The sequence below is a fragment of the Notothenia rossii genome (assembly GCF_949606895.1).
Source record: "Notothenia rossii genome assembly, chromosome: 8".
NCBI lineage: Eukaryota > Metazoa > Chordata > Actinopteri > Perciformes > Nototheniidae > Notothenia > Notothenia rossii.
In genome coordinates, this window is record NC_136906.1 from 74,901,457 (window position 1) to 74,927,687 (window position 26,231).

Here is a 26,231-nt window from a genome sequence, read left to right on the forward strand (position 1 = left end):
ACAGACAGGCATTCAGTTTGACAGAGTAATTATGACGTCCCACTCTGAGGGAGCCCTGGGCAGAGAGGTGAGAGTTATCGATCCCGCACAGGAGGACATTTATCAATGTCCAAACGTTCAGGTCTGACAGGAACCCAATCCACTTAGAGCGCAATGTTCAAACTGTTCGGATCGGCTCAGAAAACACACACCTCTGCTCGGCGCGGAGGAGGAGGAGGAGCAGCGAGCCAGGATGAAGGCCCGAGGTCAGAGGTTAACTTTAGATCACCAGAAACTTTTATACTAGTTTTAGTTTGCCGTTTCAGTTTTTGCTCAACAATTGTAATGATTACAGTTTGTCAAACAGCTCCAAAACAAAACACAACATTGTTCTCTGATCTGAATCCACTTTTGACACCACTTCATAAATCTCTGGTAAACATTGCATATTTTTTACGATTGTACAATGCTAGGTTTTAGGTTTGGTCACTAAAAAAAAAAAATTGGTTAGGTTTAGTTAGAGCTCATGCCCTAGATTAAAATATGGTTTCCAAGGTACATGTAGGTACATAAGATAAGATAAGATGGACCTTTATTAATCCCCGTGGGGAAATTCAGTTGTACAAGCAGCAACAGGGTAAGTGTGAAAAACAGGAGAGCAAAGATTCACACAGATGAATAAAATCAAAAATAAAATCAAGACATTTTTTTTAAATAATAATGATAATAATAATAAAAGACTATGAAATAGGAGATGAGTAAAAATAAGACTAAAATAACTGTCAACATATATACATATTTGGTCATATCAATTATTAAGTACGAAATTAGTTAATGACAAGTGAAAATGGACATCTGTACATATAGTGAGTTATGTATCTACACATTTGGTCTACTACTAATATATTAACATGGGTTGTGGAAACAGTATATTTATGTCCAGTGATTTTATACTATTTTTTTTTTTTACATTATTGACCCCTTATTGTTCAGCCTGATGGCTACAGGCACAAAGGACTGTCCGAGGCGCTTGGTGCTGGTGGCTGAACGTACTCCTCATCTTCACTAGCTCTGCATGGAGTGGGTGGCACGGGTTCTCTAGGATGCTGTCGAGCTTCCTCCTCGTCCTCCCCTCTGCCACCTCCTCCACGTTGTACTTCAACTACAGAGCTAGCCTTCCTCACGAGCTTGTTCAGCATGCCAGTGTCCCTAGTGTTTGTGTTTCCACCCCAGCACACCAGGGCAAAGAAGAGCACACTGGCCACCACAGACTGGTAGAACATCTGCAGCAGCCTCGTGCACACGTTGAATGACCTGAGCCTCTTCAGGAAGAACAGCTTGCTTTGTCCCTTCCTGAAGAGAGCATCAGTGTTGTCTGTCCAGTCCAGTTTATTGTTTAAGTGCACTCCCAGGTGTTCAGTATCTCCCTGAGGCCTTTCGCTGAATTTGCTAACACAATTGTTTGATTATGCTCTCATTAAAGGACAAACCCCCCCCCCCAAAAAAAAATCATCTTTAAAATAAGAAAATACTTAGTTCAAATCTTCTTGACATCACATTATTACATCCATTTTTTGTTTGCATATCTTTGCACCTATGGAGAATGTATGGATGTGGGCATGCCTCCCGATGAGTGTGTTTTGCCGTTATGTGTATTCATGTCATTAAATCAATCCCATTAGATTTCTCTGACTTTAAACTCACTTATTCCCTATGCGTGTTGCTCTCAGTCTGAGCTCTGGCTCTGCTGTACACGCTGTTGCACTGAAAGCCAAAATGTCAAAATATTTAGACTGCTTTCAGAAACTCTCAGCACTCGTGTTGGTCGGAGTCGGTAACATTTATCTTTGACTGACAGATCAAGGCATTCAAGTGTGGCTCACTGCAGCTTGAGAAGCAAAGGGTTTGACACCGAGCTTTTAACAGACAGGAAAGCTCTCGCCTTATTTTCAAAACCACTGAGTGTTGTACTGTATAGTAAAAAGCACTAGCCCAGTGTTTTATATCATATGCACAAAAACCTCAGAGTTATGGTTTCGTTGATTGGGTTTCTTTTTCTGCAGCTTCCCTTTAGACATGGCTTATTCAAAACTTCTCCAATGTATTGTGGTCCAACAAAATGCATAGCTTAAAAATGTGGCATCTGATCCCATGAAGACAAACTTAATTCAATGTTCAATTTATACAGTATGCTAATGTCTAAAACTAAAGCCCTTCCTCCTTAATGCTTAATTGCTGTAATAGAAAAGCAGATTGGTAAAAATATCCTCCGCTTTAAAGCAGCTCCCCTACCTCAAACGTCTCCATTGGACTCCTTTCTTTACTTCCATAATATAGTGACATCAACATGTAACACTCGCATTGTTACTTTCCGATGTTGTAATTTCTTTTGCCCGGATAATCGTTTACTAAAAGTCTATTGTGACAGCCATAATGCAGATAAGTGCCAAACATCAGAATGGATGGAGATCAAAGTTGACTATTTATTTCCTTGAAACCATTTAAGCAATTTTCTGGATCATACAGAAACAGATCGTTCTCTCCATTAATAGTATTTTAGTCAATATTTCTGTCAGATGTTGCGTTCAAAATGAGACTGTCATGAGAAAGGCCCGTCGACTGAAGCGTCAGCAAAAAAAAAGTGTGGTGAAAAATCCATCCAGTGTGTGTGTGTGTGTGTGTGTGTGTGTGTGTGTGTGTGTGTGTGTGTGTGTGTGTGTGTGTGTGTGTGTGTGTGTGTGTGTGTGTGTGTGTGTGTGTGTGTGTGTGTGTGTGTGTGTGTGTGTGTGTGTGTGTGTGTGTGTGTGTGTGTGTATAAAGTTTTGATCCTATGCACCACAAGGGAAAACACACAATGCTTTTCGTGTGTGTTATTTGTCTTCTTACTCATCACCCTCATACTAACCGAGCACCTGTGGACATCTGCCTACAGCCGGAGGCCGTGTCCACACCTTCATTTTTCTCAGAGAATGAGTGGAATCATTTCCCCTCGCACAGACCTCTCCATCATTATTGGCACACTTTTATTGATCAGGACCTCGCCCGGTAAATTACAAGCTATTAGTCAAACTTTTTCCCCCCAGTTTTGAAAATAGGTTTGATAGAGTGAGATCAAGCTGTACGACCTTTGGGTGTTTTAACGTTGCAGAGTGGTATTATATACGATGGAAATGTCCTGAGATGTATTAGGGTAATGCAGATTAAACAGCAGACAAACACACACTCATGTAACCCATTTCTCAAGGTGCCACCGAATCAACATTAGTTCAAGGAAGCCGAGGATCCAGGTGAAATCTACAACATTGAAGTTAGAGAGCACACAAGCCGCCTCACTTAATTTTTTTTTTTTGATGTTTTGCCCACGGCCTATCCTACTAAAGAGAAGTAATTTGGCTTATCTTATCCCAGAGACCTAGCAGCTGCTTTTTATTCTTTTTTGTGAGGTCTTTTTTCTCATTTAGTCCAACAAAGATTGTCCTCATAGATTGACCTTCTCCGTGCCTGCAGGCCGTTGCCCTCATGCCAGTAACTAGATAACACACTCTATCAGAGATTTGAGAAAATCATTGGGAAAGCAGTGGGGCTGATAGTGGCATCAATCCTAACCTGACACCAGGCTGGGTCAACCATTTATCTCTCCACACCGCCTCTGGTCACAACAGCGGCCATCTTGCTCTGCTACATCCTTCTTTAATAACCTTGGCCACGTCTCTTTGCAGACTGAGAGGATAAGGCGCCACGGCACTCCCAGCGCCTCGCCTGATCGCCGCCCTCTTTGTTTGCATTTTACCCGTGAAAATGGCATTCAAACACGTTTACCCTGTGTGTGTTTCAGATCAACAAGATCTCCAACACAAGAAAACACACACAGAGATGTGTCTAACAAGAGGGCCAAAGCTCAGAAACTCGTTAGCGTAGGAGTTAATGGTGACTCCACTGTCATTAATTCCCCATGGTGTTTGACTTAAATGCTTCTATATTGGTGGAGTGAGAGATTCCCAGAGGCCTCCTAGCGCTGAGATCATTGTTTTTCACTTACTAACAATGAACTTATGATCAGAGCGCTGCGAGGCTTTTAAAAAATGCCCCGCAGGATCATCACAGACCCTATGTGTGTGTGTGTAGGTGTGTGTGTGTGTTGTGTGTTGGTGTAGCAGCAGTGTGTCCGAGGCTCATCTCGTTGCTCTGTGGCGCAGGCAGGATGAGAGGGGAGGTTAAATGGGGCGTCATCAATCTCAATGAAGTGCAATTATTTTCTCACTTATTAATCATTGCAGGCTAATAGCTTGTGGCAAAGCAGGGTCGGCCATTTGTCAAACTTAGCAGATTTCTGTAATTTTGTTTCCCCGTTTCCCTCTAATGTTTGTGTAGACTTTGGCAGATATCTATGGAGGGCTGCAATAAGTCTGTGCCTCCAAGTATCTATCTCCTACCTGCACGGCAGAACTAACTGAACTTCTCGCTGTTTCTCCATGTGAGTGATTCTCTCCATTTCAGAGCTGAGTGACTATTTCATGGTCTGTGGCAGAGCAGAATGGAAAGCTTTATTTGCAGGGTGCAGCATGGACGGCCTATTGATGGTTAACTACACTCAAACCCTAACAAACTTCACCCATTACTCCATACTGTTGTTTGTATGTAATTCTACTAAAACATACACATGCATTTACTTTCTATTAGAGACTGTGTAATTCTGAGGCAAGACATAACCAAGACTATGGCTGCTTCCTTCCAACAAATATGTTCAGCATCGATTAATCTGCCAATTAATTTCTCAATGTATCATTTCAAGAGTAGAACAATATCCTGAGTTTTTTTTAAGTTTGAGATGTTATATATATTATACATGGCATTACATGTTACTTATTATACGCTTTTATCCAAATCGACTTACATACTCAATACTGTGGGCAATCCCCACAGGAGCAATATATATATATACAAATATATGAAATATCTTGTTTTATAAGTCCATACCCAAATATATCCCATTTAATATGACATAAAACAGAGAGAAAAAGAACATCTCTCCAGATATAAGAGGCTAAAAACTGCATTTAAACGATTAATCAATCATCAAAATAGTGTCTGTTGATCGACTAATTGATCACTTGACTAATTGTTGATGCTCTAAACAAAAGAGTTTTCTAGACTAAGCAACAACACAGCTATTTGGCACTTGACATTTATAAGAAAAACCTGAATTTGAATATAACAAGATACCGTTGGGGCAATACCTAATACGGTAATATTAATCCTTATCATAAATAAGGAAGTGTACTAGTCACAGTTAACTGACCACACCCTTCGGTACATGTATACATCAGAGGACACGAGTTCAGCAAAATCATTGTTTTTATATTAACAATGTATTAAATGACTATTGGTTGATGAAACCACACAGAATTGTCACTAACTGTGCAGCTCCCCTTTGAACATCTTTCAGCGTTTTGTTTTGGTAAGCAGCAGAAAAAGACTGATTTTTTCCTCAGCAGTTGGTGGAGACCAAAACAGAGCTTAAAGCAGTGTGAATATTACATTCCCTGGTGGCAAGAAGAAAAATAAAACCCAAGTGAATGTCTATGTTGCTCTGTGTTTGCCTCATGTCTACATTGCTTACACATTCTCCATAGCTTTATAAGGTGAGAATACATCAATGGTATGTTTACAGCTTGTATTACTGCCTCCAAGTGGCCCAAAAAATATCTATTCATACAGCTTACAGCTCTAGGGCTTGGTGTTGCAGTGAGGCAACAAACTACCTTTTTGGGCAAAACACTGCCCCTTTTGTGTGTGTTTGTGCACATGTGTGTGATTGTTTGCATGCACACGTCAGTGGATAAACAAAAAAATGTGACTCCAACCTCTGTTTCCTAACCACCATCCACTTTTACCTAAGAATCTGGAAACGTCTTCCAACACTGATAATAATGGTCAAAATTATGAAAATCAGGATATCACCATTCAATGTCTGTTATTTAATTTAAGCACAGGTCACAGGATGCACCGTCCCAGTAGTTTAATACGCCTTTAATATGAAAAGGCTTCAGGAGAAAGCGTTCCTGCCTGCAGCCAGAAACGTTGTGGGGCTCGGCTGCAGGATGTGGAAGATCAGCGGCTCAGAAGCTCTGTGTGCCAGATGTGTCAAACTGTGTTGGCTGCAAGAGGCAAGACGACTGGTAGTGTTTTGTTTCCCCGTGCTGCTGTTTGCTTTTCCTGCTGTTTCTATGTCTTAATTGTTTCTTATTAATGCAATACATTCTCAAACGTTCATCATCTGTCATTAAAAGAAATCCCCTAATATATGCATATGGCAGACAGATGTGTGTGTGTGTGTGTGTGTGTGTGTGTGTGTGTGTGTGTGTGTGTGTGTGTGTGTGTGTGTGTGTGTGTGTGTGTGTGTGTGTGTGTGTGTGTGTGTGTGTGTGTGTGTGTGTGTGTGTGTGTGTGTGTGTGTGTGTGTGTGTGTGTGTGTGTGTGTGTGTGTGTGTGTGAATGAGGATGACAGGATGATGTGAATAACATTTAGATTTCCCTATTAAAATGTAAATATTCATCGCATTGAATAATGTGTAATTTGACTCACAATAATGTCACCTCGGCGTTCCCAGCACTTGATGTGAGTGCCAATAGGAGGACACAGTGATGCATAAATAGTTTGGGTGTGATTATCTGAAATGTGCCCACAGCTAAACCATGAGGAGCAGACAGATGTGTTTAAAGGCAGAGAAATAACACAGCCCTGTGGATGTGTTTGGTTTGGCAGCCTCGGTATAAAGGGCTGAAAACCCACAGATCCATGTGTGGTCACTGTGGGACATCTAGTGGCAGACAGGGGGGAACACTGCTGTACATATGTATGTAATCTATCGACTGGTGTATTAGATGTTATTAGAATGTATTTATTCAACACAGTTATATTTTCTCCAAAGGTGGACATTGTTGAAAGACTTTCATGTTTTATGTATGGTCGAAGTTCTGCCACTAAGAAGCATCAGTATTATTGAAAGCTTATAATTTTGCCACATTTAGCCTCATAGTGGATAGTTGAGATTATATGTGTTGATTAAAGCAAGAAATACAGTAAACATATACTATCAAATGTAATGTCAAAGTCACTTTAATAATCGGCATATTTGACCATAGCACACAAAAACCTATTTTTATATTGTCAATAAAATACTGTTGCATTGTTCTAACCCTATAGCAGTTGTATATAGTGTAGTGCAACATTTTACAAATGTATACTATGCATTTATTAGCTAATGCAAATACGCTGCTCTACATTAAAGGGCAACAAATGAATGATAAACAAAAACTAACTACAGATTTGTATCCGTTACTGGTATTTTTTTTAAATATAAGCTTCCTCCAATGAGGAGTTCTTTATTCTCAATTCTTGATACCTTTCTATTTTGAACAAAATTGTACATTCTGATTTGCTCACATGAGCCGGTGTGTTTTTGCTCCTGGGATATGGTGTTGTGATGATTTTAGGGGGAGCCAATGGCAACTCTTCACATATGTTGTGATTGTGTGAACATTTCCTTGTGTTTTGATGTTTGATAATTATGTAAATTCCTTTACTATTTGACTTTCTGCAAACAAATAAACAAACAACCTAACTACAGTATTGTAACAAAACCAAACTCTTGTTTTGAATGTAGTACAAGTCCTTTCCTTTTCAACTATTAGCAAAAACAACCTGATCAGGCTTAGCTTGTATATTCATATTTGAGTAATATACAGAAACACAACAGTGTCTGTAGAAGGGATCTCTTTACATCTAACTTGTCACGTCACAGGTGATGTACTTTCTCTCAATGTTGCAAAGTTGGATAAGATATCATTAACCTTAACTCCAGACATTCAACACTGTCCTATAGTTTGAACTAAAAATGAGTTTAGTAGATTTTCAAAAAGGCCCCTCTCATGGAAAAAGGATTGCATTTGTGCCAAAGGTGAGAGATTTAATACAAATACTCACATCGGCCCATAAACTGCGTGAATTCAACTGAATGCTCTGGTACGGAGAAAGAAAGCGTCATATAAAAAAAAACACACACGTCTTTTGGAATTGTTGTTATGTGATGCTTGTTGATAGACTCCATAAGGTACACTGTGTTCTTCATGCACTGACCTGTAATAGCAGGCATTTGCCACAAGAGGTCCTCCTCGTGACAGGAAAGAGAGAGACCACCAGGTAACAACAGGTGACAAAACCTGAAAACAGGAGGTAACCGCTTCTACATGAAGGTATACAAAATGAATGGAACTCTAAGATTCTTCACATAACAAATCCATGGTTTGCAACATAGCTGCAGGGCCGCCCCTCCCTACATGCGTGGGGCCTCACCTCGCCGAGGGCTTTGTTGTTTGTTGTTGACCTCATCTTGCGGCGCACCTCTATGCGCGTATGCGGTGCAATTAGGGCAGGCGCGGCATAGTTTCACCGCTGCGATGCTCCACTATTTTTTATTTAGCCTTTATTTATACAGGTTTAGATCTCATTGAGACACAATGTCTCATTTTGAAGAAAGACCTGTCAGTGGTAACACTACCACACAAAGTTACAGACAGACAGGACACTAAACACAGAAGCAACACTAAAATACAACATCGTAAAAAAAAAGATTTAAAAAAGTAGTCATTGAAATCCATATACAGTAGTCAGATATAGCAGGTGCAAACACCCACAGATGATTTCTCCAGCTTTTTAAAAATGAGTTTAAAATCTGTGATGGGTATCAAACTGGTCAGCTTAAGTTCCTGCTGAAGTGTGTTCCAGGTCGAGGGGGCAGAGTTTGATATGGCTTTTTTCCCAAGCACCGGTCATACTGAGGGGACGGACAGAGTGATGTAATTTTGAGATCGTAGTCTATAGCTGTACTGTTTGTGTGATATGTAATTGGATATGTAGAGGGGCAGCAGTCCAAGCATAGCGGTATAGATGAGTTTGTACCAGTGCAGTGACCTGCGCATTGATAATGATGTCCAGTTGACTAAAGCGTACAGCGTGCAATGGTGTGTGAGGGGTTTACAGTTTGTAATGAACCTCAGAGCCCCATGGTAAACAGCGTCCAGCAGAGGAAGGGAGTGAGCTGAGGCGTTCATGTACACAACAACCCCGTAGTCCAAGAGCGGCAAAAATGTAGCAGCTACAAGCCGTTTCCTCGCACTTGTGGAGAAGCAGGCCTTATTTCGAAAAAAGAATACCAGTTTTAATTTCAATTTCCTTAAGAGATTGTCAAAATGTGGTTTGAAGCAGAGATTTTAATCTATAGTGATGCCTAAGTATCTGTAGGTGTTAACAGCTTCAATGGGGTTATGCTGTGCAGACATGATGCAGGGAAGAACAGTTGGTAACTTTTTCTTATTGGAAAACAACATGACTTTTGTCTTATCTGAATTTAACACCAACCTAAGGTGGAACAGATGTGACTGAAAAGTGTCAAAAGTGAACTGCAGACGTTCAAATGCAAGGGCAACAGTGCTAGCACAACAGTACACAACAGTATCATCTGCATATAGATGTACAGAGGCATCAATACTTTGACCCACATCATTTATATAAATAGTAAAAAGGTTCGATCCCAAGACTGGACCTTGAGGAACGCCTCTAGGCACATTAAGAAAGCTTGAGGAGAGACCGCTGAATTTTACACATTGCTTGCGATTTGAAAGATAGTTTGCAAACCAACCAACAGCTTGGTCAGACAGGCCTATATGGGATAACTTCTGGCATAGAATGCCATGGTCCACAGTATCAAATGCCTTGGATAAGTCTATAAAAAGGGCAGCACAGCACTGCGTCGACGCTCGCGACACAGATGGCCTCCTTATATAACTTTGCGTGGGGCCACAAGTTGGCCAGGGGTGGCCCTGCATACTGTAGCTGTGTGACTTTTGTACTTGATAGCAACTGAATTATTATCATTGCACATCTCTAGTCTGTAATCTGTTTAGATTTGACAACATGAATGGACGAAGCAATTTAATTATGAATGAATTATGAAATGCTCCCAGTTTAAAGCCCTGCAAAAAAACTCTGACATCATTAAAGAGATTAATGTTAAATAATATGCTTCCACCACTTTCATTCTCTCTCAACATGATACATAGCCTATATCAGCTGACACATTTGAGCCTGCATTTCTAATTGTGGTTGATTTCTCGCAGTATTCGTGTTGTTTTCTGCTCCTTTCCTGAACTCCTCATATGGACATGCTGTCCCCGCCCAGCTCCAGCAGGCTGTGCTCTGTCTCCCCGCCCTGTGCGTGAGTGAGGGAGATAACATTGGAAACTGGGCAGGATCTGCATGCACATGAAAAGAGCCTCTGTGCGCGTGCAGTCTACTTTCTCTTTGGAGGTGACACGCCGCTGCGAACCTTCAAACTGCGCTAAACTTCGTCTATTGGTGACATTTCGGCCTTCTGTGCGCCAGTGTTGCTCAACTTCTGGAAGTATGTGGATTTGTTGTTGAAGGAATAAGCGGATTTGCTGGATTTCCCTCTGGTGTTTTTCTCTCCTCGGAACAGTGTCGTGACCAAGCTTCGAGCAAACAGCGTTATCCGGGGCTTTATTTTAGGCGTGCAACCGTCAGTAAACATGCAGTATGATGTGCAGCTGCAGCTCTAACCGTGTGTGTCTGTGTTGAACGAAGCTTTGCACGTCGTGCCTGTGCAGAGGCTCCATGGGTCACCGCCGTGCGTAACGCTGGCTCTCCATGGAAGACTGCTTGGAGAAGCGGCTCATCGCAACCCACACTTCAAGTTAGTGAGTGACCCTTTAAACATGATGAGTATAAACCAGGACGGGATATCCTTACCGGTGCCTTGCTTCGGAGTTCTTCCCGGCCGAGACAGCCTCGTTGGGGAAAGCAGTGGAGGAGGTGGTGGAGGTGTTGGGATCCCCGCAGCTGGGACCTTCTGGCAGGACTCTGTGGTCACCAGCGGGAATCTCAGCCCGACATGCAGCAACCCGATGGAAGGAGGGGGCTTGCTGTCCACCGGGAAGTCGTGCAAAAGCAGGCCGGTGACGGTGGCCTATGTGGTGAACGGAGAGGCTAGCCAGCAGAATAACGCGGAGAGCATGGCGCTGCAGTGCTTGAAGGACGCCTGCGAGACATCGGGCAGCAGGCTGGAGACTGTCAACTTCGGGAAGCTGGACTTTGGGGAGACCATGGTGCTGGACAGCTTCTACAATGCAGGTGAGTCAGAGCAACATCCAACCCAAAACTTTAAAAACTGCTCCTGAACGCTGCCTGTTGGGATTTTTATAGAATCATATCAGATCACAGCTTTATTGCCAAGTTTACACATAACAGGAATTGTCCTTGGTGTATGTGAGATGCATACATGAACACAGTTAATTAAATGAATTGTAAGAAAAACAACCCACAAATAAATATGAAAAACTATACAAAAAAACATCATAACAATAACCTTAAGAAAATTGTTTACATGAAATATGGATACATCAAAAAACTACATTCAGTATACTATGAAAAAATACTCTCAGAATAATACAATTAAATATTGTAACTGTACTAAATGATGTTACTTGTTAGACGCTTTTATCCAAAACGACTTACATACTCAATACTGTGGGCAATCCCCACAGGAGCAATTTGGGGTGAAGTTTCTCAGGGACACAACGACATGCTGACTGCAGTGGGGTTTGAGCTTGCTACCCCCTGATTTGAAGTTCAGCGCACTATCCACTGAGCCACAGCCTCCCAACTAAAAGTTATGAAAAGTGTTAAGCTGCGCAGTTTGTATACAAATGTGCAAATGTTCAGAGGGTTGTGCAGAACTGGCAATACTTAAATGAAATAAATAAAAATAAGTTATTGTTTGCGTAGTGTGCATTAGTGTAATAGTGGCTATGGAGTGGCTGTGGCCTTGTTGATGCACAGGAATGTAATCTCTGCTCCCCAATGTAATGATTAAACTAAATGATCAATACCCAGTCACCCGAGAAATGCCACTACTTCATGATGGCATGTCACAGGAATGCTAGTCTCAGGGGTCAAAGGTCACCTCTCCCTTGGAAGCTGTTTGCCTGCAGGACAGGTTGCTGTTTGCTCCTTAAACACAACACTTCTCTCTCTGCATGTCAGGGCTTGAGGCTGCATGCTCAGTTATTTCCCCACTGTACTGAACAAAGCTGGAAGTCATTGAGCAGAAGTGCATCATTGGGGTTTGATTCATTCGCTCCATAAATGTAGGGGGTTGATTGTTATATTTCCCCCCCCATGCATAGTTTCCCTCCCTTCCATTGTGTGCCTCCAGTATTGTGCCAGACTGTCATCATGGGGGAAACCATGAGGCTGGACTTTCCACTGGAAATCTAGGAGCGGAGATGCGAACCTGAACCCTGAAAGCACTTTCCCTTCTTGTTCATGCTGTGTGTGCAGTAGCTGGCTCATAATCCGAGTGGAGACGTTCAGTTGTACAAAAAGTCAGAGGTTGTGGTCAAATAAGAAGCAGCTGTAATGTACAGGGTGTGTTGAAGAGCTGGGAGCAGCAGCGATGTTTGCATTTCACTCCCATATTTGGGATGAGGAGGATCTGTTCATCAGATATTGCACAAATCAAACGACAACAACCCAGATTCCTGCAGCTGCTCCTGAGAACCACAAAGCCTTTTAAAGGAGAACACAGTAGAAAACTACCAGAATATAGAATAGAATAGAATAGAATCGTTTAATGTCATTATACATGTACAATGAGATAATAATAATAAATGCTTCTCCCTATCAAGGGTGCCATCAAAACAAAAACAAAAACATCACAATAAGACAACAAAATACACGCAGCATACATACTTAGGAATAAGGAATAAAGGAATAAGGAATAAAGTGCAGTAATTATTTCCAGGAGTATACAAATAAAATCTGTAATGTAATAAATAATAATAATAGTATGTATTTATAATAATAATAATAGTAATAATAGTAATGATAATATATACGTTTCAAGGATAAAACTAGGATGTATCATACTTTGATGGGCCTACTTTACTTACAACTCAAAATGTTTAAAACGATTACTTGAAAAGACCTTATCCTAAGGACAACCATGAATACATATGAGTCATTTTGGTCTCATCTCTAAAGGCATTGGAGCATGTTTTCTACAAGGACAACTATAAGGAATAATACGCTGTGAAAGTGCAGCGTGTACAAGTTAGAACATAGTGGCGGAATCACTAAGAAAACTGGCATTTCCATTGAGCCTGTTTTATGTGGAGGTCAGAATAGATTTAACATCGCAGTTTAGCTCATTTTGATTAAAAAGTTGAAGGTAATAATAGAGATTTTGTTCAACTGCATTATTGCGGCTAGAATTCAGACCCGCTTTACATTTGAAATATTACTCTTTACATAAGGTTTAGAAGATGTATTCATAGCTCATTTCTTAAGTGTAATGTAAACTGCACTAATGGACCAGTCACAAGCCATACAGTATAACGAAGCACTTGGGGTTGTGATGAAACGTTCTGTATCATTTGTTAAGTCATTAATAAGAGGTTTCTAATAAACATAAAATGTGCCGCCATGAAAGTAAGTAAACATAAATGACAGATTCGAAACACTAATTGATTTATCGTGTGAATAATTACTAAAATAATAGACGATTGTTTTGGACAGTATTTGTTGGTGATTTTCGATGAGAAGTATATTGACGATAAATAATGACTCATTTGAAGAGTTGGTGGAAAATAAAGTGAATATCAAGCAAAAATGTTAAGCGGCTACTTTGAGTTGTATTAATGTTCAAATAGTGCAATTGATGGGAAACTAGTGCAGTAACACTCTTGTCATGTAATTGAACAGTTTAGATTTTACCCACTTCATAATGACTAGGAAAACCAGACGGTTGTATTTCTGCTGAGCACACGACAGGCGTGTTGCTTGTCATAACATCACGTTATTAGTTGTACAAACACGCCATGTTCTCTTTTTTATTTGTGTGTTCTTATTATTCTTCTTCTGAACTACTGTGGAATTTTCCCATAAATTCACATGGGAGGGCAGAGGCATTTTCCCAGAAACCCTGAGCCCTATCTGCTCACACACATGTTGCTTCATCCTCTTCCTGCACGAGTGTGCATCAGAGATGAAGGCCAGACCGCAGAGACCTTTAAACAATGAGCTCAGAGACACCCTGAAAGCATGTGTTGATTTGCTCAGATGATTAGTCCAGATTCCAGTCTGCCTTAAATGTCTGAGAGACGGACCGAGCTGATTGTCAAGCCTCTGAGTAACGATACACAGGAAGTGTTTGGGAGAAATGTAGATGTAAACAACAACAACAACAACGACATATCATCATCATATCATCATCATATCTTATCAGGTTAATTTGTATTCCTTTTTATATGAGATGTGATGATCAGGAATGTATTGCTTGTCTCACTCACAGTGATCACATGATGTTATTGATTGAGACTAATCAACAGTGATGTTGTGTTAAACAGACAAAAATAACAAATTAACGGACATGTTAATCATAAAAAGGAAGATATCAGCCAAAAAGTATACATTTGGGAGAGTAGAGCTGACATTTAGGATGAAACTGATATTTATTTAATTTGTTTTGCTTGGTCTTAATATTGCACAAGAAACAAATCTCCATCCCAATTCCCCAGGTGCCTGCATGATGTACTCTTATATCTTATTTTGTCTTTGAACAACAGTCAAAAATATATATTTATTTAACGTGGCCCTTATATGCTCATTTTCCGGTTCCTATCTGCCCAAAAATTGCATATTTTTACCTAGCAACATGGTTGATTCTTCAGTTTTTATAATCTGTAAACGATATTGGGTTGGGTTTTTCTGGTCCCTTATCACTACCTACCTTAGGACTTAATGCATACGGTTGCAGAAACAGAGTCTAACCTTGATAATCTGTGAACCACTCTTTTCCACCTGCTGATAAAAGATTTCTGCTGCTGGGAGTTGTTGCTCACAGTGGTCTGTTTATTTCTATGTCACAATAAAGCAGCAGCAGCAGCTGAGATCGAGTCACTTGCACAGCACCTGTCAGAGCTGCTGCTTCACTCCTCCATCTGTCCTGATTCATTATTACAATGTATTACCAATAATACACCCATAATGTAGGAGCCCTAAACTAACCTTTGAGTATTGACCACACACATCCACTGAGCGAGCAAAGTGCACGATGCTTTAGCGAGATGATACATGCATCAGACTGCTCCGGTGAATCTGGTCATTGTGAGCTGCAGAAGGAGTCTGTATTGTTGTGGACTCCAGATGTCTGAATCATCATCCGCCTCCTAAATGTTGTATTGCAGTTCAAAGGTGTGTTTTGCTTGGAGCTCAGCCAATCCAATCCTCAGCCTTTGTAGGTAGGAATAATGGAGGTGATGTAATGTAATGGCGCCAGTCCCAGAATCCAAATGAATGCGTCCAAACATAAAAGGGCCACTAATGTAGATATGATCGTAGTTAGATGAGGCGAAAGTGACTTACTTAAAGGGACAGTTCACCTAAAAATCATCTCATATAGTGCTACTGATGAATCCAGGTGGTTTAAGTAGATGTGATACGGCAGACAGAAAATAGTTCCTGCATGAAACTGCTCACAACAAAGCCTATGGATGATCTTGAGAAATTGGGTCATGATTTTCTGGGAAAGAGACATTTCTGTTGAGTTGTATTATTTATTTTTGCACTTTGAGCACATCTAGTTTAATTAAAATTAGAGGGAAAGCAGACACTTGGCGACTCAAAAAGAAGCCAATCTAAATTGATTGATGGCACTCTAAGTGAAAGGGAATTTATTATTTTAATTTGGAGTGAATTAATCCTTATAATAATAATAATGTCTGGATCTGAACCAGGCTGTTGGTTGGCAGAGGTATTTTTTACTGTTGTTTTTTTCCTCTGTTGGTCTATCTTGTACTCAAAACAATAAGTCAATAAGGTTCAGAGTTGATAGTAGATCTTCCCTTGATCACATTGATACCAAGTAAATTAATCTAAAAGACTTTGATTGATGTATTGAAGTAGTGAACAGTTAAGTGGGTTTGCTCAATATGTTTTAAATAATATATGACTCTGATGATAAAAGCATGTTGACATCCTAATGCTGGTTAAACACATCCAGCTAAAGCAATCCTTCCTTTGTCAAATGTATAATGAGATACATGCCGAATATCAAAAATGATTTTTAAACAAACACGTGTCAGTCTCTACAGTGCCATAATACCTTCAGAGCAATATCAACAATACAGCAGTTAGTATTTATCAATGAGACATGCTGTGATTGAGCTGCTGTTTCCTCATAGCTGTGGTATGCAGAGCGTTATCTCTCCAGTTGATTATTACACTGCGTTACTTTGGGATTTACACAGAGCACAATGGCTTTTTGAAACAATTCCTGAGAACTTTGAAAGGAACTCCTCCTCGTCTGTCTGAGTGTTTTTCTGACCTCTTGTCTTTGCGCTCGCCACTCCACCAGCGACTCAGACATTTTTTTCAGGCTGTCCACTTTTTCAATTGGTTACATTATCGAGAAGGCTGAGAGAAGTGCATTGTTGAGCATGGTCACAAGCTAGAACGATTTTTTTTAAAGCATGATAAGGCGCGTTCACACCAAGTACTTCTCCCACAAAGGTTCCTGAGAACTACGATTTAGTTGCGTTCACACCAAAAAGTCCCAGGAACTAAATTAATTATAGAGAAACTTTTGTACCCCCTTTTCAGTCCCTGCTAGAGAGTAGGGACTTTCGTGGGAGAAAAAGGTTCCTGTGTCTGATTGGCTGGGCGGAATGCAAACCACGCCCCGTAAAACTCCCAAAAACTTTTGTGAAGCCGCCATTTTATTATCCTCGCATTGCATTATTAGCTGATTAGCATTAGCATTATTAGCATTAGCATTAGCCCAGCGCAGAAACGCAAAGAGACTAACTTATGACAACACAAAATAAAACATGGGAGCGGTGGAGATGAGGAGGTGTCGGCGTTCTGGCCGTTTACTCTGAAGGCTTCAGTAGAAGCTGCTGGGAGTCCCAGCAGCTTCTACTGAAGCCAGTCCCCAACTCCGGGGACTTCCGGTCGGGGATTTTGGGTGGCAGTATACGCCGTGAAGTTGTTTGCGGCCTGCCAGTAAACCCAAAGCAGAAGAAGAAGAAGTGACGTCAGCGGCTTAATTTGCCTAATCCACCCCCAGGGACTCATTTCCGGTGTGAATGCGATCTGTACTTAGTTCATGAGAACTAAAGAGTTCTCAGGAATCTTTGTGGGAAAAGTACTTGGTGTGAACGCGCCTATAGCCTCTACATACAGTACAACATCTAAATGCAAAGTCAACACATTTTCTTACAGGTATGTTATCTAAGGCCCCGGCCACACGAGGACGATAACGGTCATATCTGCTACAGGCAGTGTTGGGTGTAACGCGTTAAAAAAGTAACGGAGTTACAGTAATATATTACTTTTTGCTGTAACGAAGTAATGTAACACATTACTAATGAAATGTGGGTAACATATTACCCGTTACAATGCTCAGTAACGCAGTTCCAACACATTTTAACCCGAAATGAAATGGTGTTTTGTTTTTTAAGAATGTACTAACATAGCGAGACATTCCGACACCAGACAAATTGTGCGGGTAGATTAGTAAACCTGGAGTGTTTACCCTTCAGGCTTCGCGTCGGGATCTTCGGGGCAGTTGAATGTTATGCACCCTCTATTCAAAAAAGAGAACAGAGCGAAAAATACAAACAACAAATTGTGTCAGGTGCGCGTGACCTGCTCCGATGCGCGTGCATCATTTCCAAAATGCTTCCACAGCAGTGAAACACATCTGTGGATAATCATTTATACAAAAATGGTTAAAGCAACCATCACTAAGCGCCAGCAAAACTGCTTCTACTGCAGACAGTAGCAACAGGTCACAAGATTTTTTTGATATCGATTTCGGTCCGTTTGCGTTATCGTCCTCGTGTGGCTCCAGCCTAAGTATTGCCTGCAGTGACCCTCAACTGTTCAAATATTACATTTTCATCATCATAGAGGCAGAATTCAACAAGTTTGAAGCAAAATTGATCCACGTTTAGAGTAACACTGCCTATTTTGAGAGGACTACTCCAAATGGCATTTTGTTAATTTCCTTAGATAAGATACTGATGAGGGGGAAAGCTTTCAACGATCACTAGCTTGCTAACTGACGGTTAATTTCTCACAACTGTCTGCAAACCATTCCTTGTATTGAGGAACAGTTTGTACTTGGTCAGTGGAGTGTTAAATAGATTAGACACGGAGGCGTGTGGCGCAGTGGACTAATGTGTTGGTTTTCGGATCAGGGGGGCACAGGTTCAAACCCCACCGCAGTCAGCATGTCATTGTGTCCCTGGGCGAGACACTTCACCCCAAATTGCTCCTGTGGGGATTGTCCCCAGTATGTAAGTCGCTCTGGATCGCTCTGTTTCCTGTAAAGGACACACTGTCAGGATCACATATTATCGATCCATTGTCAGGAGTTTGTGTGTCAAGTTTACCAAAGTTAAACTTGATTTGAAGTATTCACTTTGCCTCCTTTAGCACATCTACAGATCAAAGTGTTTCAATTGAAATCATGTTTTTTATTTCCCAAATTTAATTTTATCAAATGTGTGTGAATGGGAAGATCTCAGGGTGGGAAAAAAGCAAGTTTTACTTCCCTGATAGAGTCCTGCAAATGTATGTTTTCTTACATATCTTTAACAATGTGGCTTTAGTTTGAAATATCAAACATAACATCTAAGCAGTACACCCTAACACATGTGTAATGCTTGCACAGCAGGGGAGATCTTCTCTGTTCAGAGTCAACTCTCTCAAGTCAGCTTACAGCTTCTCGTCCTGGGATTCTCCAGCACATGATTGACTGTAATCCCGTCAGCTGGCCCTCCGCTCAGCTGTTTTCCCTCCTTCCTGTTCACTCTGTATGCTCGGCTGCTCCTCAGAGGTGAGAGAGCTCAAGGTCAGAAAGATTAAGCCCAAAAACAACTCACTGGCATCTGGGGCAGAATCAGAGACTGTAGACACAGCGTTGGCAAGAAAAAGCTGGTATTTCTCAACAGGAAGTGCATACTGTGGTGTTCTTCTCCATTCACCATTATTGTGAAACCCACATTCCACTTGACATATTTTCTTGCCCTGCAGACTAATAGCAGTAATACCCAACATGCCAGTACTTCAGCATCAAACAGCCTGTTAAGTGACTATTCTTCATGTACAGTATGAAGAATACGGTTGGACAAACCTGAGGGCAAATCTCTTAAGCGCTCTCCAGAAAAATGACAGCTGGTAGAGAGGCGGTGTATTAACACTCCCATTCAGGTCTTATCAGGGGTTCATTTGAGGTAAAAGGCAGCAGGAGAAGCGTGTAGCCAGCGTCTTAAGAGAGAAGTGGAGGGTCAGTGGCTCGTATATCAGTGTGATAAGGAACCCGAAGGGAGTCTGGATCTAACTAGCCAAAAAGATTAGTGGATTACTCACTGCATGCAGAAAAGTGTGTATATGTGTACAGTGATATAAGAGGAGGAACATTTAGGTACAATCCTTTTGATTTAAAAGTGAACATCTTAAATAATAGAGCTGAAGAACCAACACTGACTCTATCTGAGGTCAAAACTGTAACACATGCACTCTACGGTATCTAGTATTGGGATTGTAACCAGGTACAGTATCTGTTAACAGAGAGGGTGTCACTCATCAAAACTTTACTCCTCTCACTAAGTGTTTGGATTCTGCACATGCACCGCAAAGGTCACAGAATGACGTGGATGCAAAACTGTGTGTTTGAAAGTAAAACAAAGGTGGTTGTTTCAAGGCGGCAACATCAAAACTGTGTCATTTCACAAGATAGAGGCGTTTGTTAACGTATTCTGAAAGTTTTCACAGGAGCCAAGTTCCCTCATCTATTTCTTCTCATTCTCAGTTACCCCTCTGGATATGAACCTGTCTTCAGACAAACCAAATGTTCCATTTTAATCTGTAAGAAAGATATCTTTGCACGCAAACACCAAAAGACTGGTATACGTCTAGTAAATGTTGTAGATCAAATCTAGCACCAGCATGCACATGCTCACAATGACAATGCTAACATGTTGATGCCAAGCAGACACATCGTTTGTTGTGTTAGCTTGCTAATATTGCATTGCATGCTATTAGCACTCAACACAAAGTAGATGAGACTGATCTCATCAAATCAAGTTTTATTTATATAGCACATTTTTAAACGATCTTTGGTCGAGCCAAAGTGCTGTACATATAATAAAAAATAACCTACAGTAAAGACACCTTACAGCTAATACAACAGCAGAGTTTGTACAGAATATCAGTATGACAATACGAGACCCTCTGTCCTTAGACCCTCACATCGTACAAGGAAAAATCTCCAGAGAAAACCCCACGGTTTAAAGGGGAACATGGGAGAAACCTCAGGGAGAGCAACAGAGGAGGGATCCCTCTCCCAGGACGGACAGACGTGCAATAGATGCCGTGTGTAAATTGAAAAGATAATACATTTTACAGCATAGGTAGACCAAATGTTTGGAAATGCATGTGTCTATAATAAGAAGATAAATCCACGAGGATGTCAAAATTGTCATTGTCTTGTCTTGCAGGTATTTAGTAAATTAATTGGAAAATGACGGTGCTTCAGGAATCAAAGGATCACAAAATCGCATTAAAAGCTGGGAACATGAATATCTGTTCAAAATGTTGGTCCTAATCCAAAATTCACTAGATAAATAAAAACTTAAAGGCCAACAATAATGTCTCGAGAGATATGCTAGCAGGATGACTAATTCCTCCAGAGTATATCACGTCAATGATCCTTAAAAACAGACCACTTCAACACTGACACTGACGAACTACAGACACAAATCCAGTATAGAGATGATTTATCATCCACAGTGGCTGTGTGATGTTTCTGCTAATAGATGGAAAAGCAGAACTGTTAGTTGATTGGCTGTCTTCAAAACTGGGTTCCCGGGTTTCTCAAGTGTAAGAGAGGTCAAGTGTTTGCAAGGTTGTGTGTGTGTGTGTGTGTGTGTGTGTGTGTGTGTGTGTGTGTGTGTGTGTGTGTGTGTGTGTGTGTGTGTGTGTGTGTGTGTGTGTGTGTGTGTGTGTGTGTGTGTGTGTGTGTGTGTGTGTGTGTGTGTGTGTGTGTGTGTGTGTGTGTGTGTGCGTGTGAATGCTTGAATGTGGGGATGGTCGCAGCCATTGCAAATTTCCGCCTCTCAAACTAATTTCTGCTGAGTGTAGCTTCATTTCAATGCAGCAAGTAAGCACAGTGACACCTTAATCCTCTCAGGTGAAGTAATGAGATTAAATCATTGTTTACTTGGAATAAGAACAAATCCCTTTTGTTTAAGCAAATGTCTTGAGCCAAGGAGGCATGTCGGGGCAACAGCAGCATGAGTTTCTCAAAGCGTGTTTGTCAGATGAATTCACATTCTGTTCCCAGCTCTCTTCCCCTCGTGGCCATGGCACTGCAGTTTGTAAAATCTCTCAGTGTGTGAAAAGCAACAAAGTGGAGCAGAAGTTTTAGAAAAAAGTGTCAGGAAAGCATGCAACTGGAAGGCTGGTTCCATTTCCTGCATCGTGGTGTTTTCTGGGTTGTTCTTTTCAAGCACACAAGTGTCTAAAAATACACAAGGCATTAGTCTGTCTGCTGGGCAGGGCATCTAAACTACAGTATGACCATTGTCTAGTATTTCCCATGTTATCCTCTGGGAGACGAGACATATTTGTAGACGGTAATGCTAACTTAATAGACTTTTATGGGACTGTTCTTCCATTCCCAGGGATGTATTTTGGGAGAATGCCTCCAGTAGCTGTTTACTTTGTCTAGACTTCAGGCTTCACATGAACCGTAGCTTGCATTCATGTCACATTTCCAAAGACAATTTCACTTTCAGTTGCCAGTGACGCATTTTCTGTAAGATATTTGTTTTGTTCCAGGCATTCCCTGAATACATATTAGTCTGAGTTTATATTTGTTTGATCAATAAACACATTAACAAAGAAAACCACAATGTATTTCTGCATAGGTAATGGAATCTCTTAGGAGACAAACATGCACCACCTTGTTTTTACTTAAAACTCTTGGACCAATAGCTTCTGCAAATTTGACAAGATGTGTCATCTTTAAGTAAGATACAAAAGGGAGTGTGTGACATGCCTTGAACAAATACCTGCTTTCCAAAAAGCTCAACAACAAAACCAACTGAAAACAGAGACGTCATCCTACAGAACTGTTTCCAAGTCCTTTTAAAACCATACTAAATCTCAAGTTGGTAGTTGGTAGTCACCACTTGGAGCAATATTCTGCTTATTGGGCCCTATTTTGTTTATATCTCATACTTTGATATACAGGACTGTCTCAGAAAATTAGAATATTGTGATAAAGTTCTTTATTTTCTGTAATGCAATTAAAAAAACAAAATGTCATACATTCTGGATTCATTACAAATCAACTGAAATATTGCAAGCCTTTTATTATTTTAATATTGCTGATTATGGCATACAGCTTAAGAAAACTCAAATATCCTATCTCAAAAAATTAGAATAGTTCCTCAGACCAAGTAAAAAAAAAGATTTATAACAGCAAAACACAATCAAACATTTGAAAATGTCCATTAATGCACTCAGTACTTGGTTGGGAATCCTTTTGCACGGATTACTGCATCAATGCGGCGTGGCATGGAGGCAATCAGCCTGTGGCATTGCTGAGGTGTTATGGATGCCCAGGATGCTTCAATAGCGGCCTTTAGCTCATTAGCATTGTTGGGTCTGGTGTCTTTCAGCTTCTTCTTCACAATACCCCACATATTCTCTATGGGGTTCAGGTCAGGGGAATTTGCAGGCCAATCGAGGACAGTAATGCCATGGTCAGTACACCAGTTACTGGTGGTTTTGGCACTGTGGGCAGGTGCCAGATCATGCTGGAAAATGAATTCCTCATCTCCATAGAGCTTTTCAGCAGACGGAAGCATGTAGTGCTCTAAAATCTCTTGGTACACAGCTGCATTTACTCTGGGCTTGATGAAACACAGTGGACCAACACCAGCAGCTGACATGGCTCCCCAAACCATCGCTGACTGTGGGAACTTCACACTGGATTTCAAGCAACTTGGATTTTGCTCCTCTCCAGCCTTTCTCCAGACTCTGGCGCCTTGACTTCCAAATGAAATACAAAACTTGCTTTCGTCTGAAAAGAGGACTTTGGACCACTGTGCAACTGTCCAGTGCTTCTTTTCCTTAGCCCAAGTCAGACGCCTCTTCCGTTGTCTTGAGTTCAGAAGTGGCTTGACCATGGGAATACGGCTATTGTAGCCCATTTCCCGGACACGTCCGTGAACAGTGACTTTTGATACCTGGACTCCAGCTTCAGTCCGCTGTCTTTGAAGCTCCCCCAAATTCTGGAAGCGACTCTTCTTCACAATGCTGTTAAGGCTGCGGTCATCTCTCTTGGTTGTGCAGCGTTTCCTGCCACATTTCCCCCTTCCAACAGACTTTTTGTGGATGTGCTTTGAAACTGCACTCTGTGAACAGCTTGCTCTTTGAGAAATTTCTTTTTGTGTCTTACCCTCCTGATGGAGGGTGTCAATGACGGTCCTCTGGACAGCAGTCAGATCAGCAGTCTTCCCATACTTGTGATTTAGTTTACTGAACCAAGCTGAGTGTTTTTCAAGGCTCAGGAAACCCTTGCAGGTGTTTCGAGTTAATTAGACGATTCAAGTGATTCGTTGAACACCCTACTAGTATACTTTTTCATGATATTCTAATATTTAGAGATAGGATATTTGAGTTTTCTTAAGCTGTATGCCATAATCAGCTATATTAAAATAATAAAAGGCTTGCAATATTTCAGTTGATTTGTAATGAATCCAGAACGTATGACATTTTTGTTTTTTTAATTGCATTACAGAAAATAAAGAACTTTATCACAATATTCTAATTTTCTGAGACAGTCCTGTATATTAGATACATTTACCAGTAGAGGAAAGACAGTTATTCTATTTTACTGTAGAACAATATAACATGGTAATGCTATTCCAAGAAACATAGCATGAGGAAGGAAATGCATTCAATCTGTTGCTCAAAGATTCACACAATGCTTTTGAACGATTGTGAACACAGGCCTAGCTACGGTTGTTAACCTGTTAAGCCCCATGCGTGCGCGTCACTCTCACTCCTCAATGGTAACGTGTGTGTGTATGTGGAACTTCACCTTCGGTTCAAAAGAGATGTCGATCACCAAAATCAAATAGACCCAAATCCACCCAAATGACCCCAAAGGTGGGGGTTTATTTGCTAAACCTCTCTAAAAAGGTCAAATGTCACTTGTTTGGCATCCATCTTGATACAGGGTACTTATTATATGTTATAGTTTGGATTCCTAAAGCTTTTAGTCTCCGATCCCATCATTCAAGAGTGGTCTGCACTATAAGTAATGTTTTTTTCTTTTTTCATTTTTTGTTCAATCGGAATTTACTTTAAAATAAAAATCAATTCTATATTGATTCTGACTTTTCTACATCAAACTCACAGGTGTCATTGCTTTGAGAAAAAAGATGATTAATGTACCCCTTTTAAAAGTGAAGTTATGCTAATTTGTTCTGGGAATTTCATTTTCGAGCCTGAGGCCTGAAAAACAGGCTCCGGACTTAACAGGTTAACAAGAAAACTCCAGGGGGGTTTTGAAGTATGTCCTGTGTTGAAGACTCTGTTATCCAGCATGTTGCTGCGAACTGACAGCATTAAAACATCCGCTCTGGTACAGAAGCAGCTGCCAAAACTCACAGGAACACAGCAAACATCTTCTGGAGTTGTTGGAAATTAGGCTGAGGAATTTGGCCATTATATACACCAGAAATACTCTTATATTAAGGCGAGGAAAAAGACATTTCCAGTGGAGTTTGGAGACAGTTATTCCACTGTTTGAATCCAGCCTCGGCTCCCCAACACGAGCCTCTTTCCTCCTCCTCCATTAGCGATAAGGGGAAAAATCTTGACAGCAGCACACTGTTTCACTCACATGTGTTTTCCTCGCTGAGTCTCCATGGCTACAACATCCTCTGTGTAGTTGTTATGTAATTGATTGTAACGAGTGCTTTCTATTTGCTTACTGTACCTGTCCTACATGCTCAAAGCAAAACAAGATAAACTGCAGGCCATTACAGCCGGACCCGGACTGACCTGAGTAAACAGTGCCGGAGTAATTTAATAACAGTGCTTTTAGCATTGAGGCACGGTGACATTTTCACAAATATCAAGTGTTATTAGGTCAAACTCAGGGCTCATACCTGCACATGAAAACACTTTATTCTTCCCGTACCCTGCTAGAGACAACACATTATTGTTGATGTTGGTCATTTCAAACACAAAGGTACTTATTTGGACCAAATAAAACAATTTGTGCAATTCTTATCATTGACATTTGTATATTTTGATGCAAATCATAGTTTGCATATCAGTAATGCTTAGACTGCAGACTAGACTACTTTTACATGTTTTCTTTGTCTCTATCAAATAGAGAACAATAAGTCAATTAATGTATTATTTGATCAGAAGTCAATTAATAAGCAACAATTTGAGTTAATAATTCATTTAAACCTTCTAAATATTTGGTGTTTTCAGCTTCTCACATGTGAAAATCAATTAATACTTTTAAATAAATTATCGTAGGAGATTAACTACGTTTAGGATAACATTTTAATTTCATATTTTATTATTTGTGTAAAGTCCTGCATACATCCGTACAAAAAATATATTCTGAACTAAAAGGTTTCTGACTGTATATAACTTTAAAATACTCCGTTTATAATATTTGATGTTTTTTGCCAAGTTCATGAAAGAGCTGCCATTCTCAAATGTACAGATGAATAAATAATGTGAACAATTATTTCATAATTGATGTCATAAACACACATTGAATGTAATGGTTGGTTTGCATTGTGTGCAGCTTCAGGGATGTATAGTGGAGAAGATGCCTTCACTGTCAGCCTTGTTTACAGCTGTGGGCTGTTTACATTCCTCCGACCGCCCACAATCATTACAATAGATTTCTTTGTGTCCGAATGTATGCTCTTCATTTGGCTCTGAGCACAGAAAAAAGGGTTGCAGAGTTAATCCATATCTACTTGAACAGTCTCCAGTGTAATCTAGATCCTTCTGCAATTTCAAAAATATTGAGCAGACCCCCCCCCCCCCCCCCTCCCCCCCC

At 40.6% G+C, this 26,231-nt stretch overlaps 1 protein-coding gene across 2 annotated transcripts in view; it reads left to right on the plus strand.

Moving 5' to 3' along the window:
* Window positions 1-10,288: 10,288 nt before the first annotated feature.
* Window positions 10,289-26,231, plus strand: part of map3k5 (mitogen-activated protein kinase kinase kinase 5) — an 85,781-nt gene continuing 69,838 nt past the window's right edge. For both annotated transcript variants that reach the window (XM_079646682.1, XM_079646683.1), the window contains exon 1: window positions 10,289-11,188. In XM_079646682.1, the coding sequence (XP_079502808.1) occupies window positions 10,774-11,188 (415 nt within the window). In that variant the 5' untranslated portion in view covers window positions 10,289-10,773. The remainder of the gene's footprint in view (window positions 11,189-26,231) is intronic.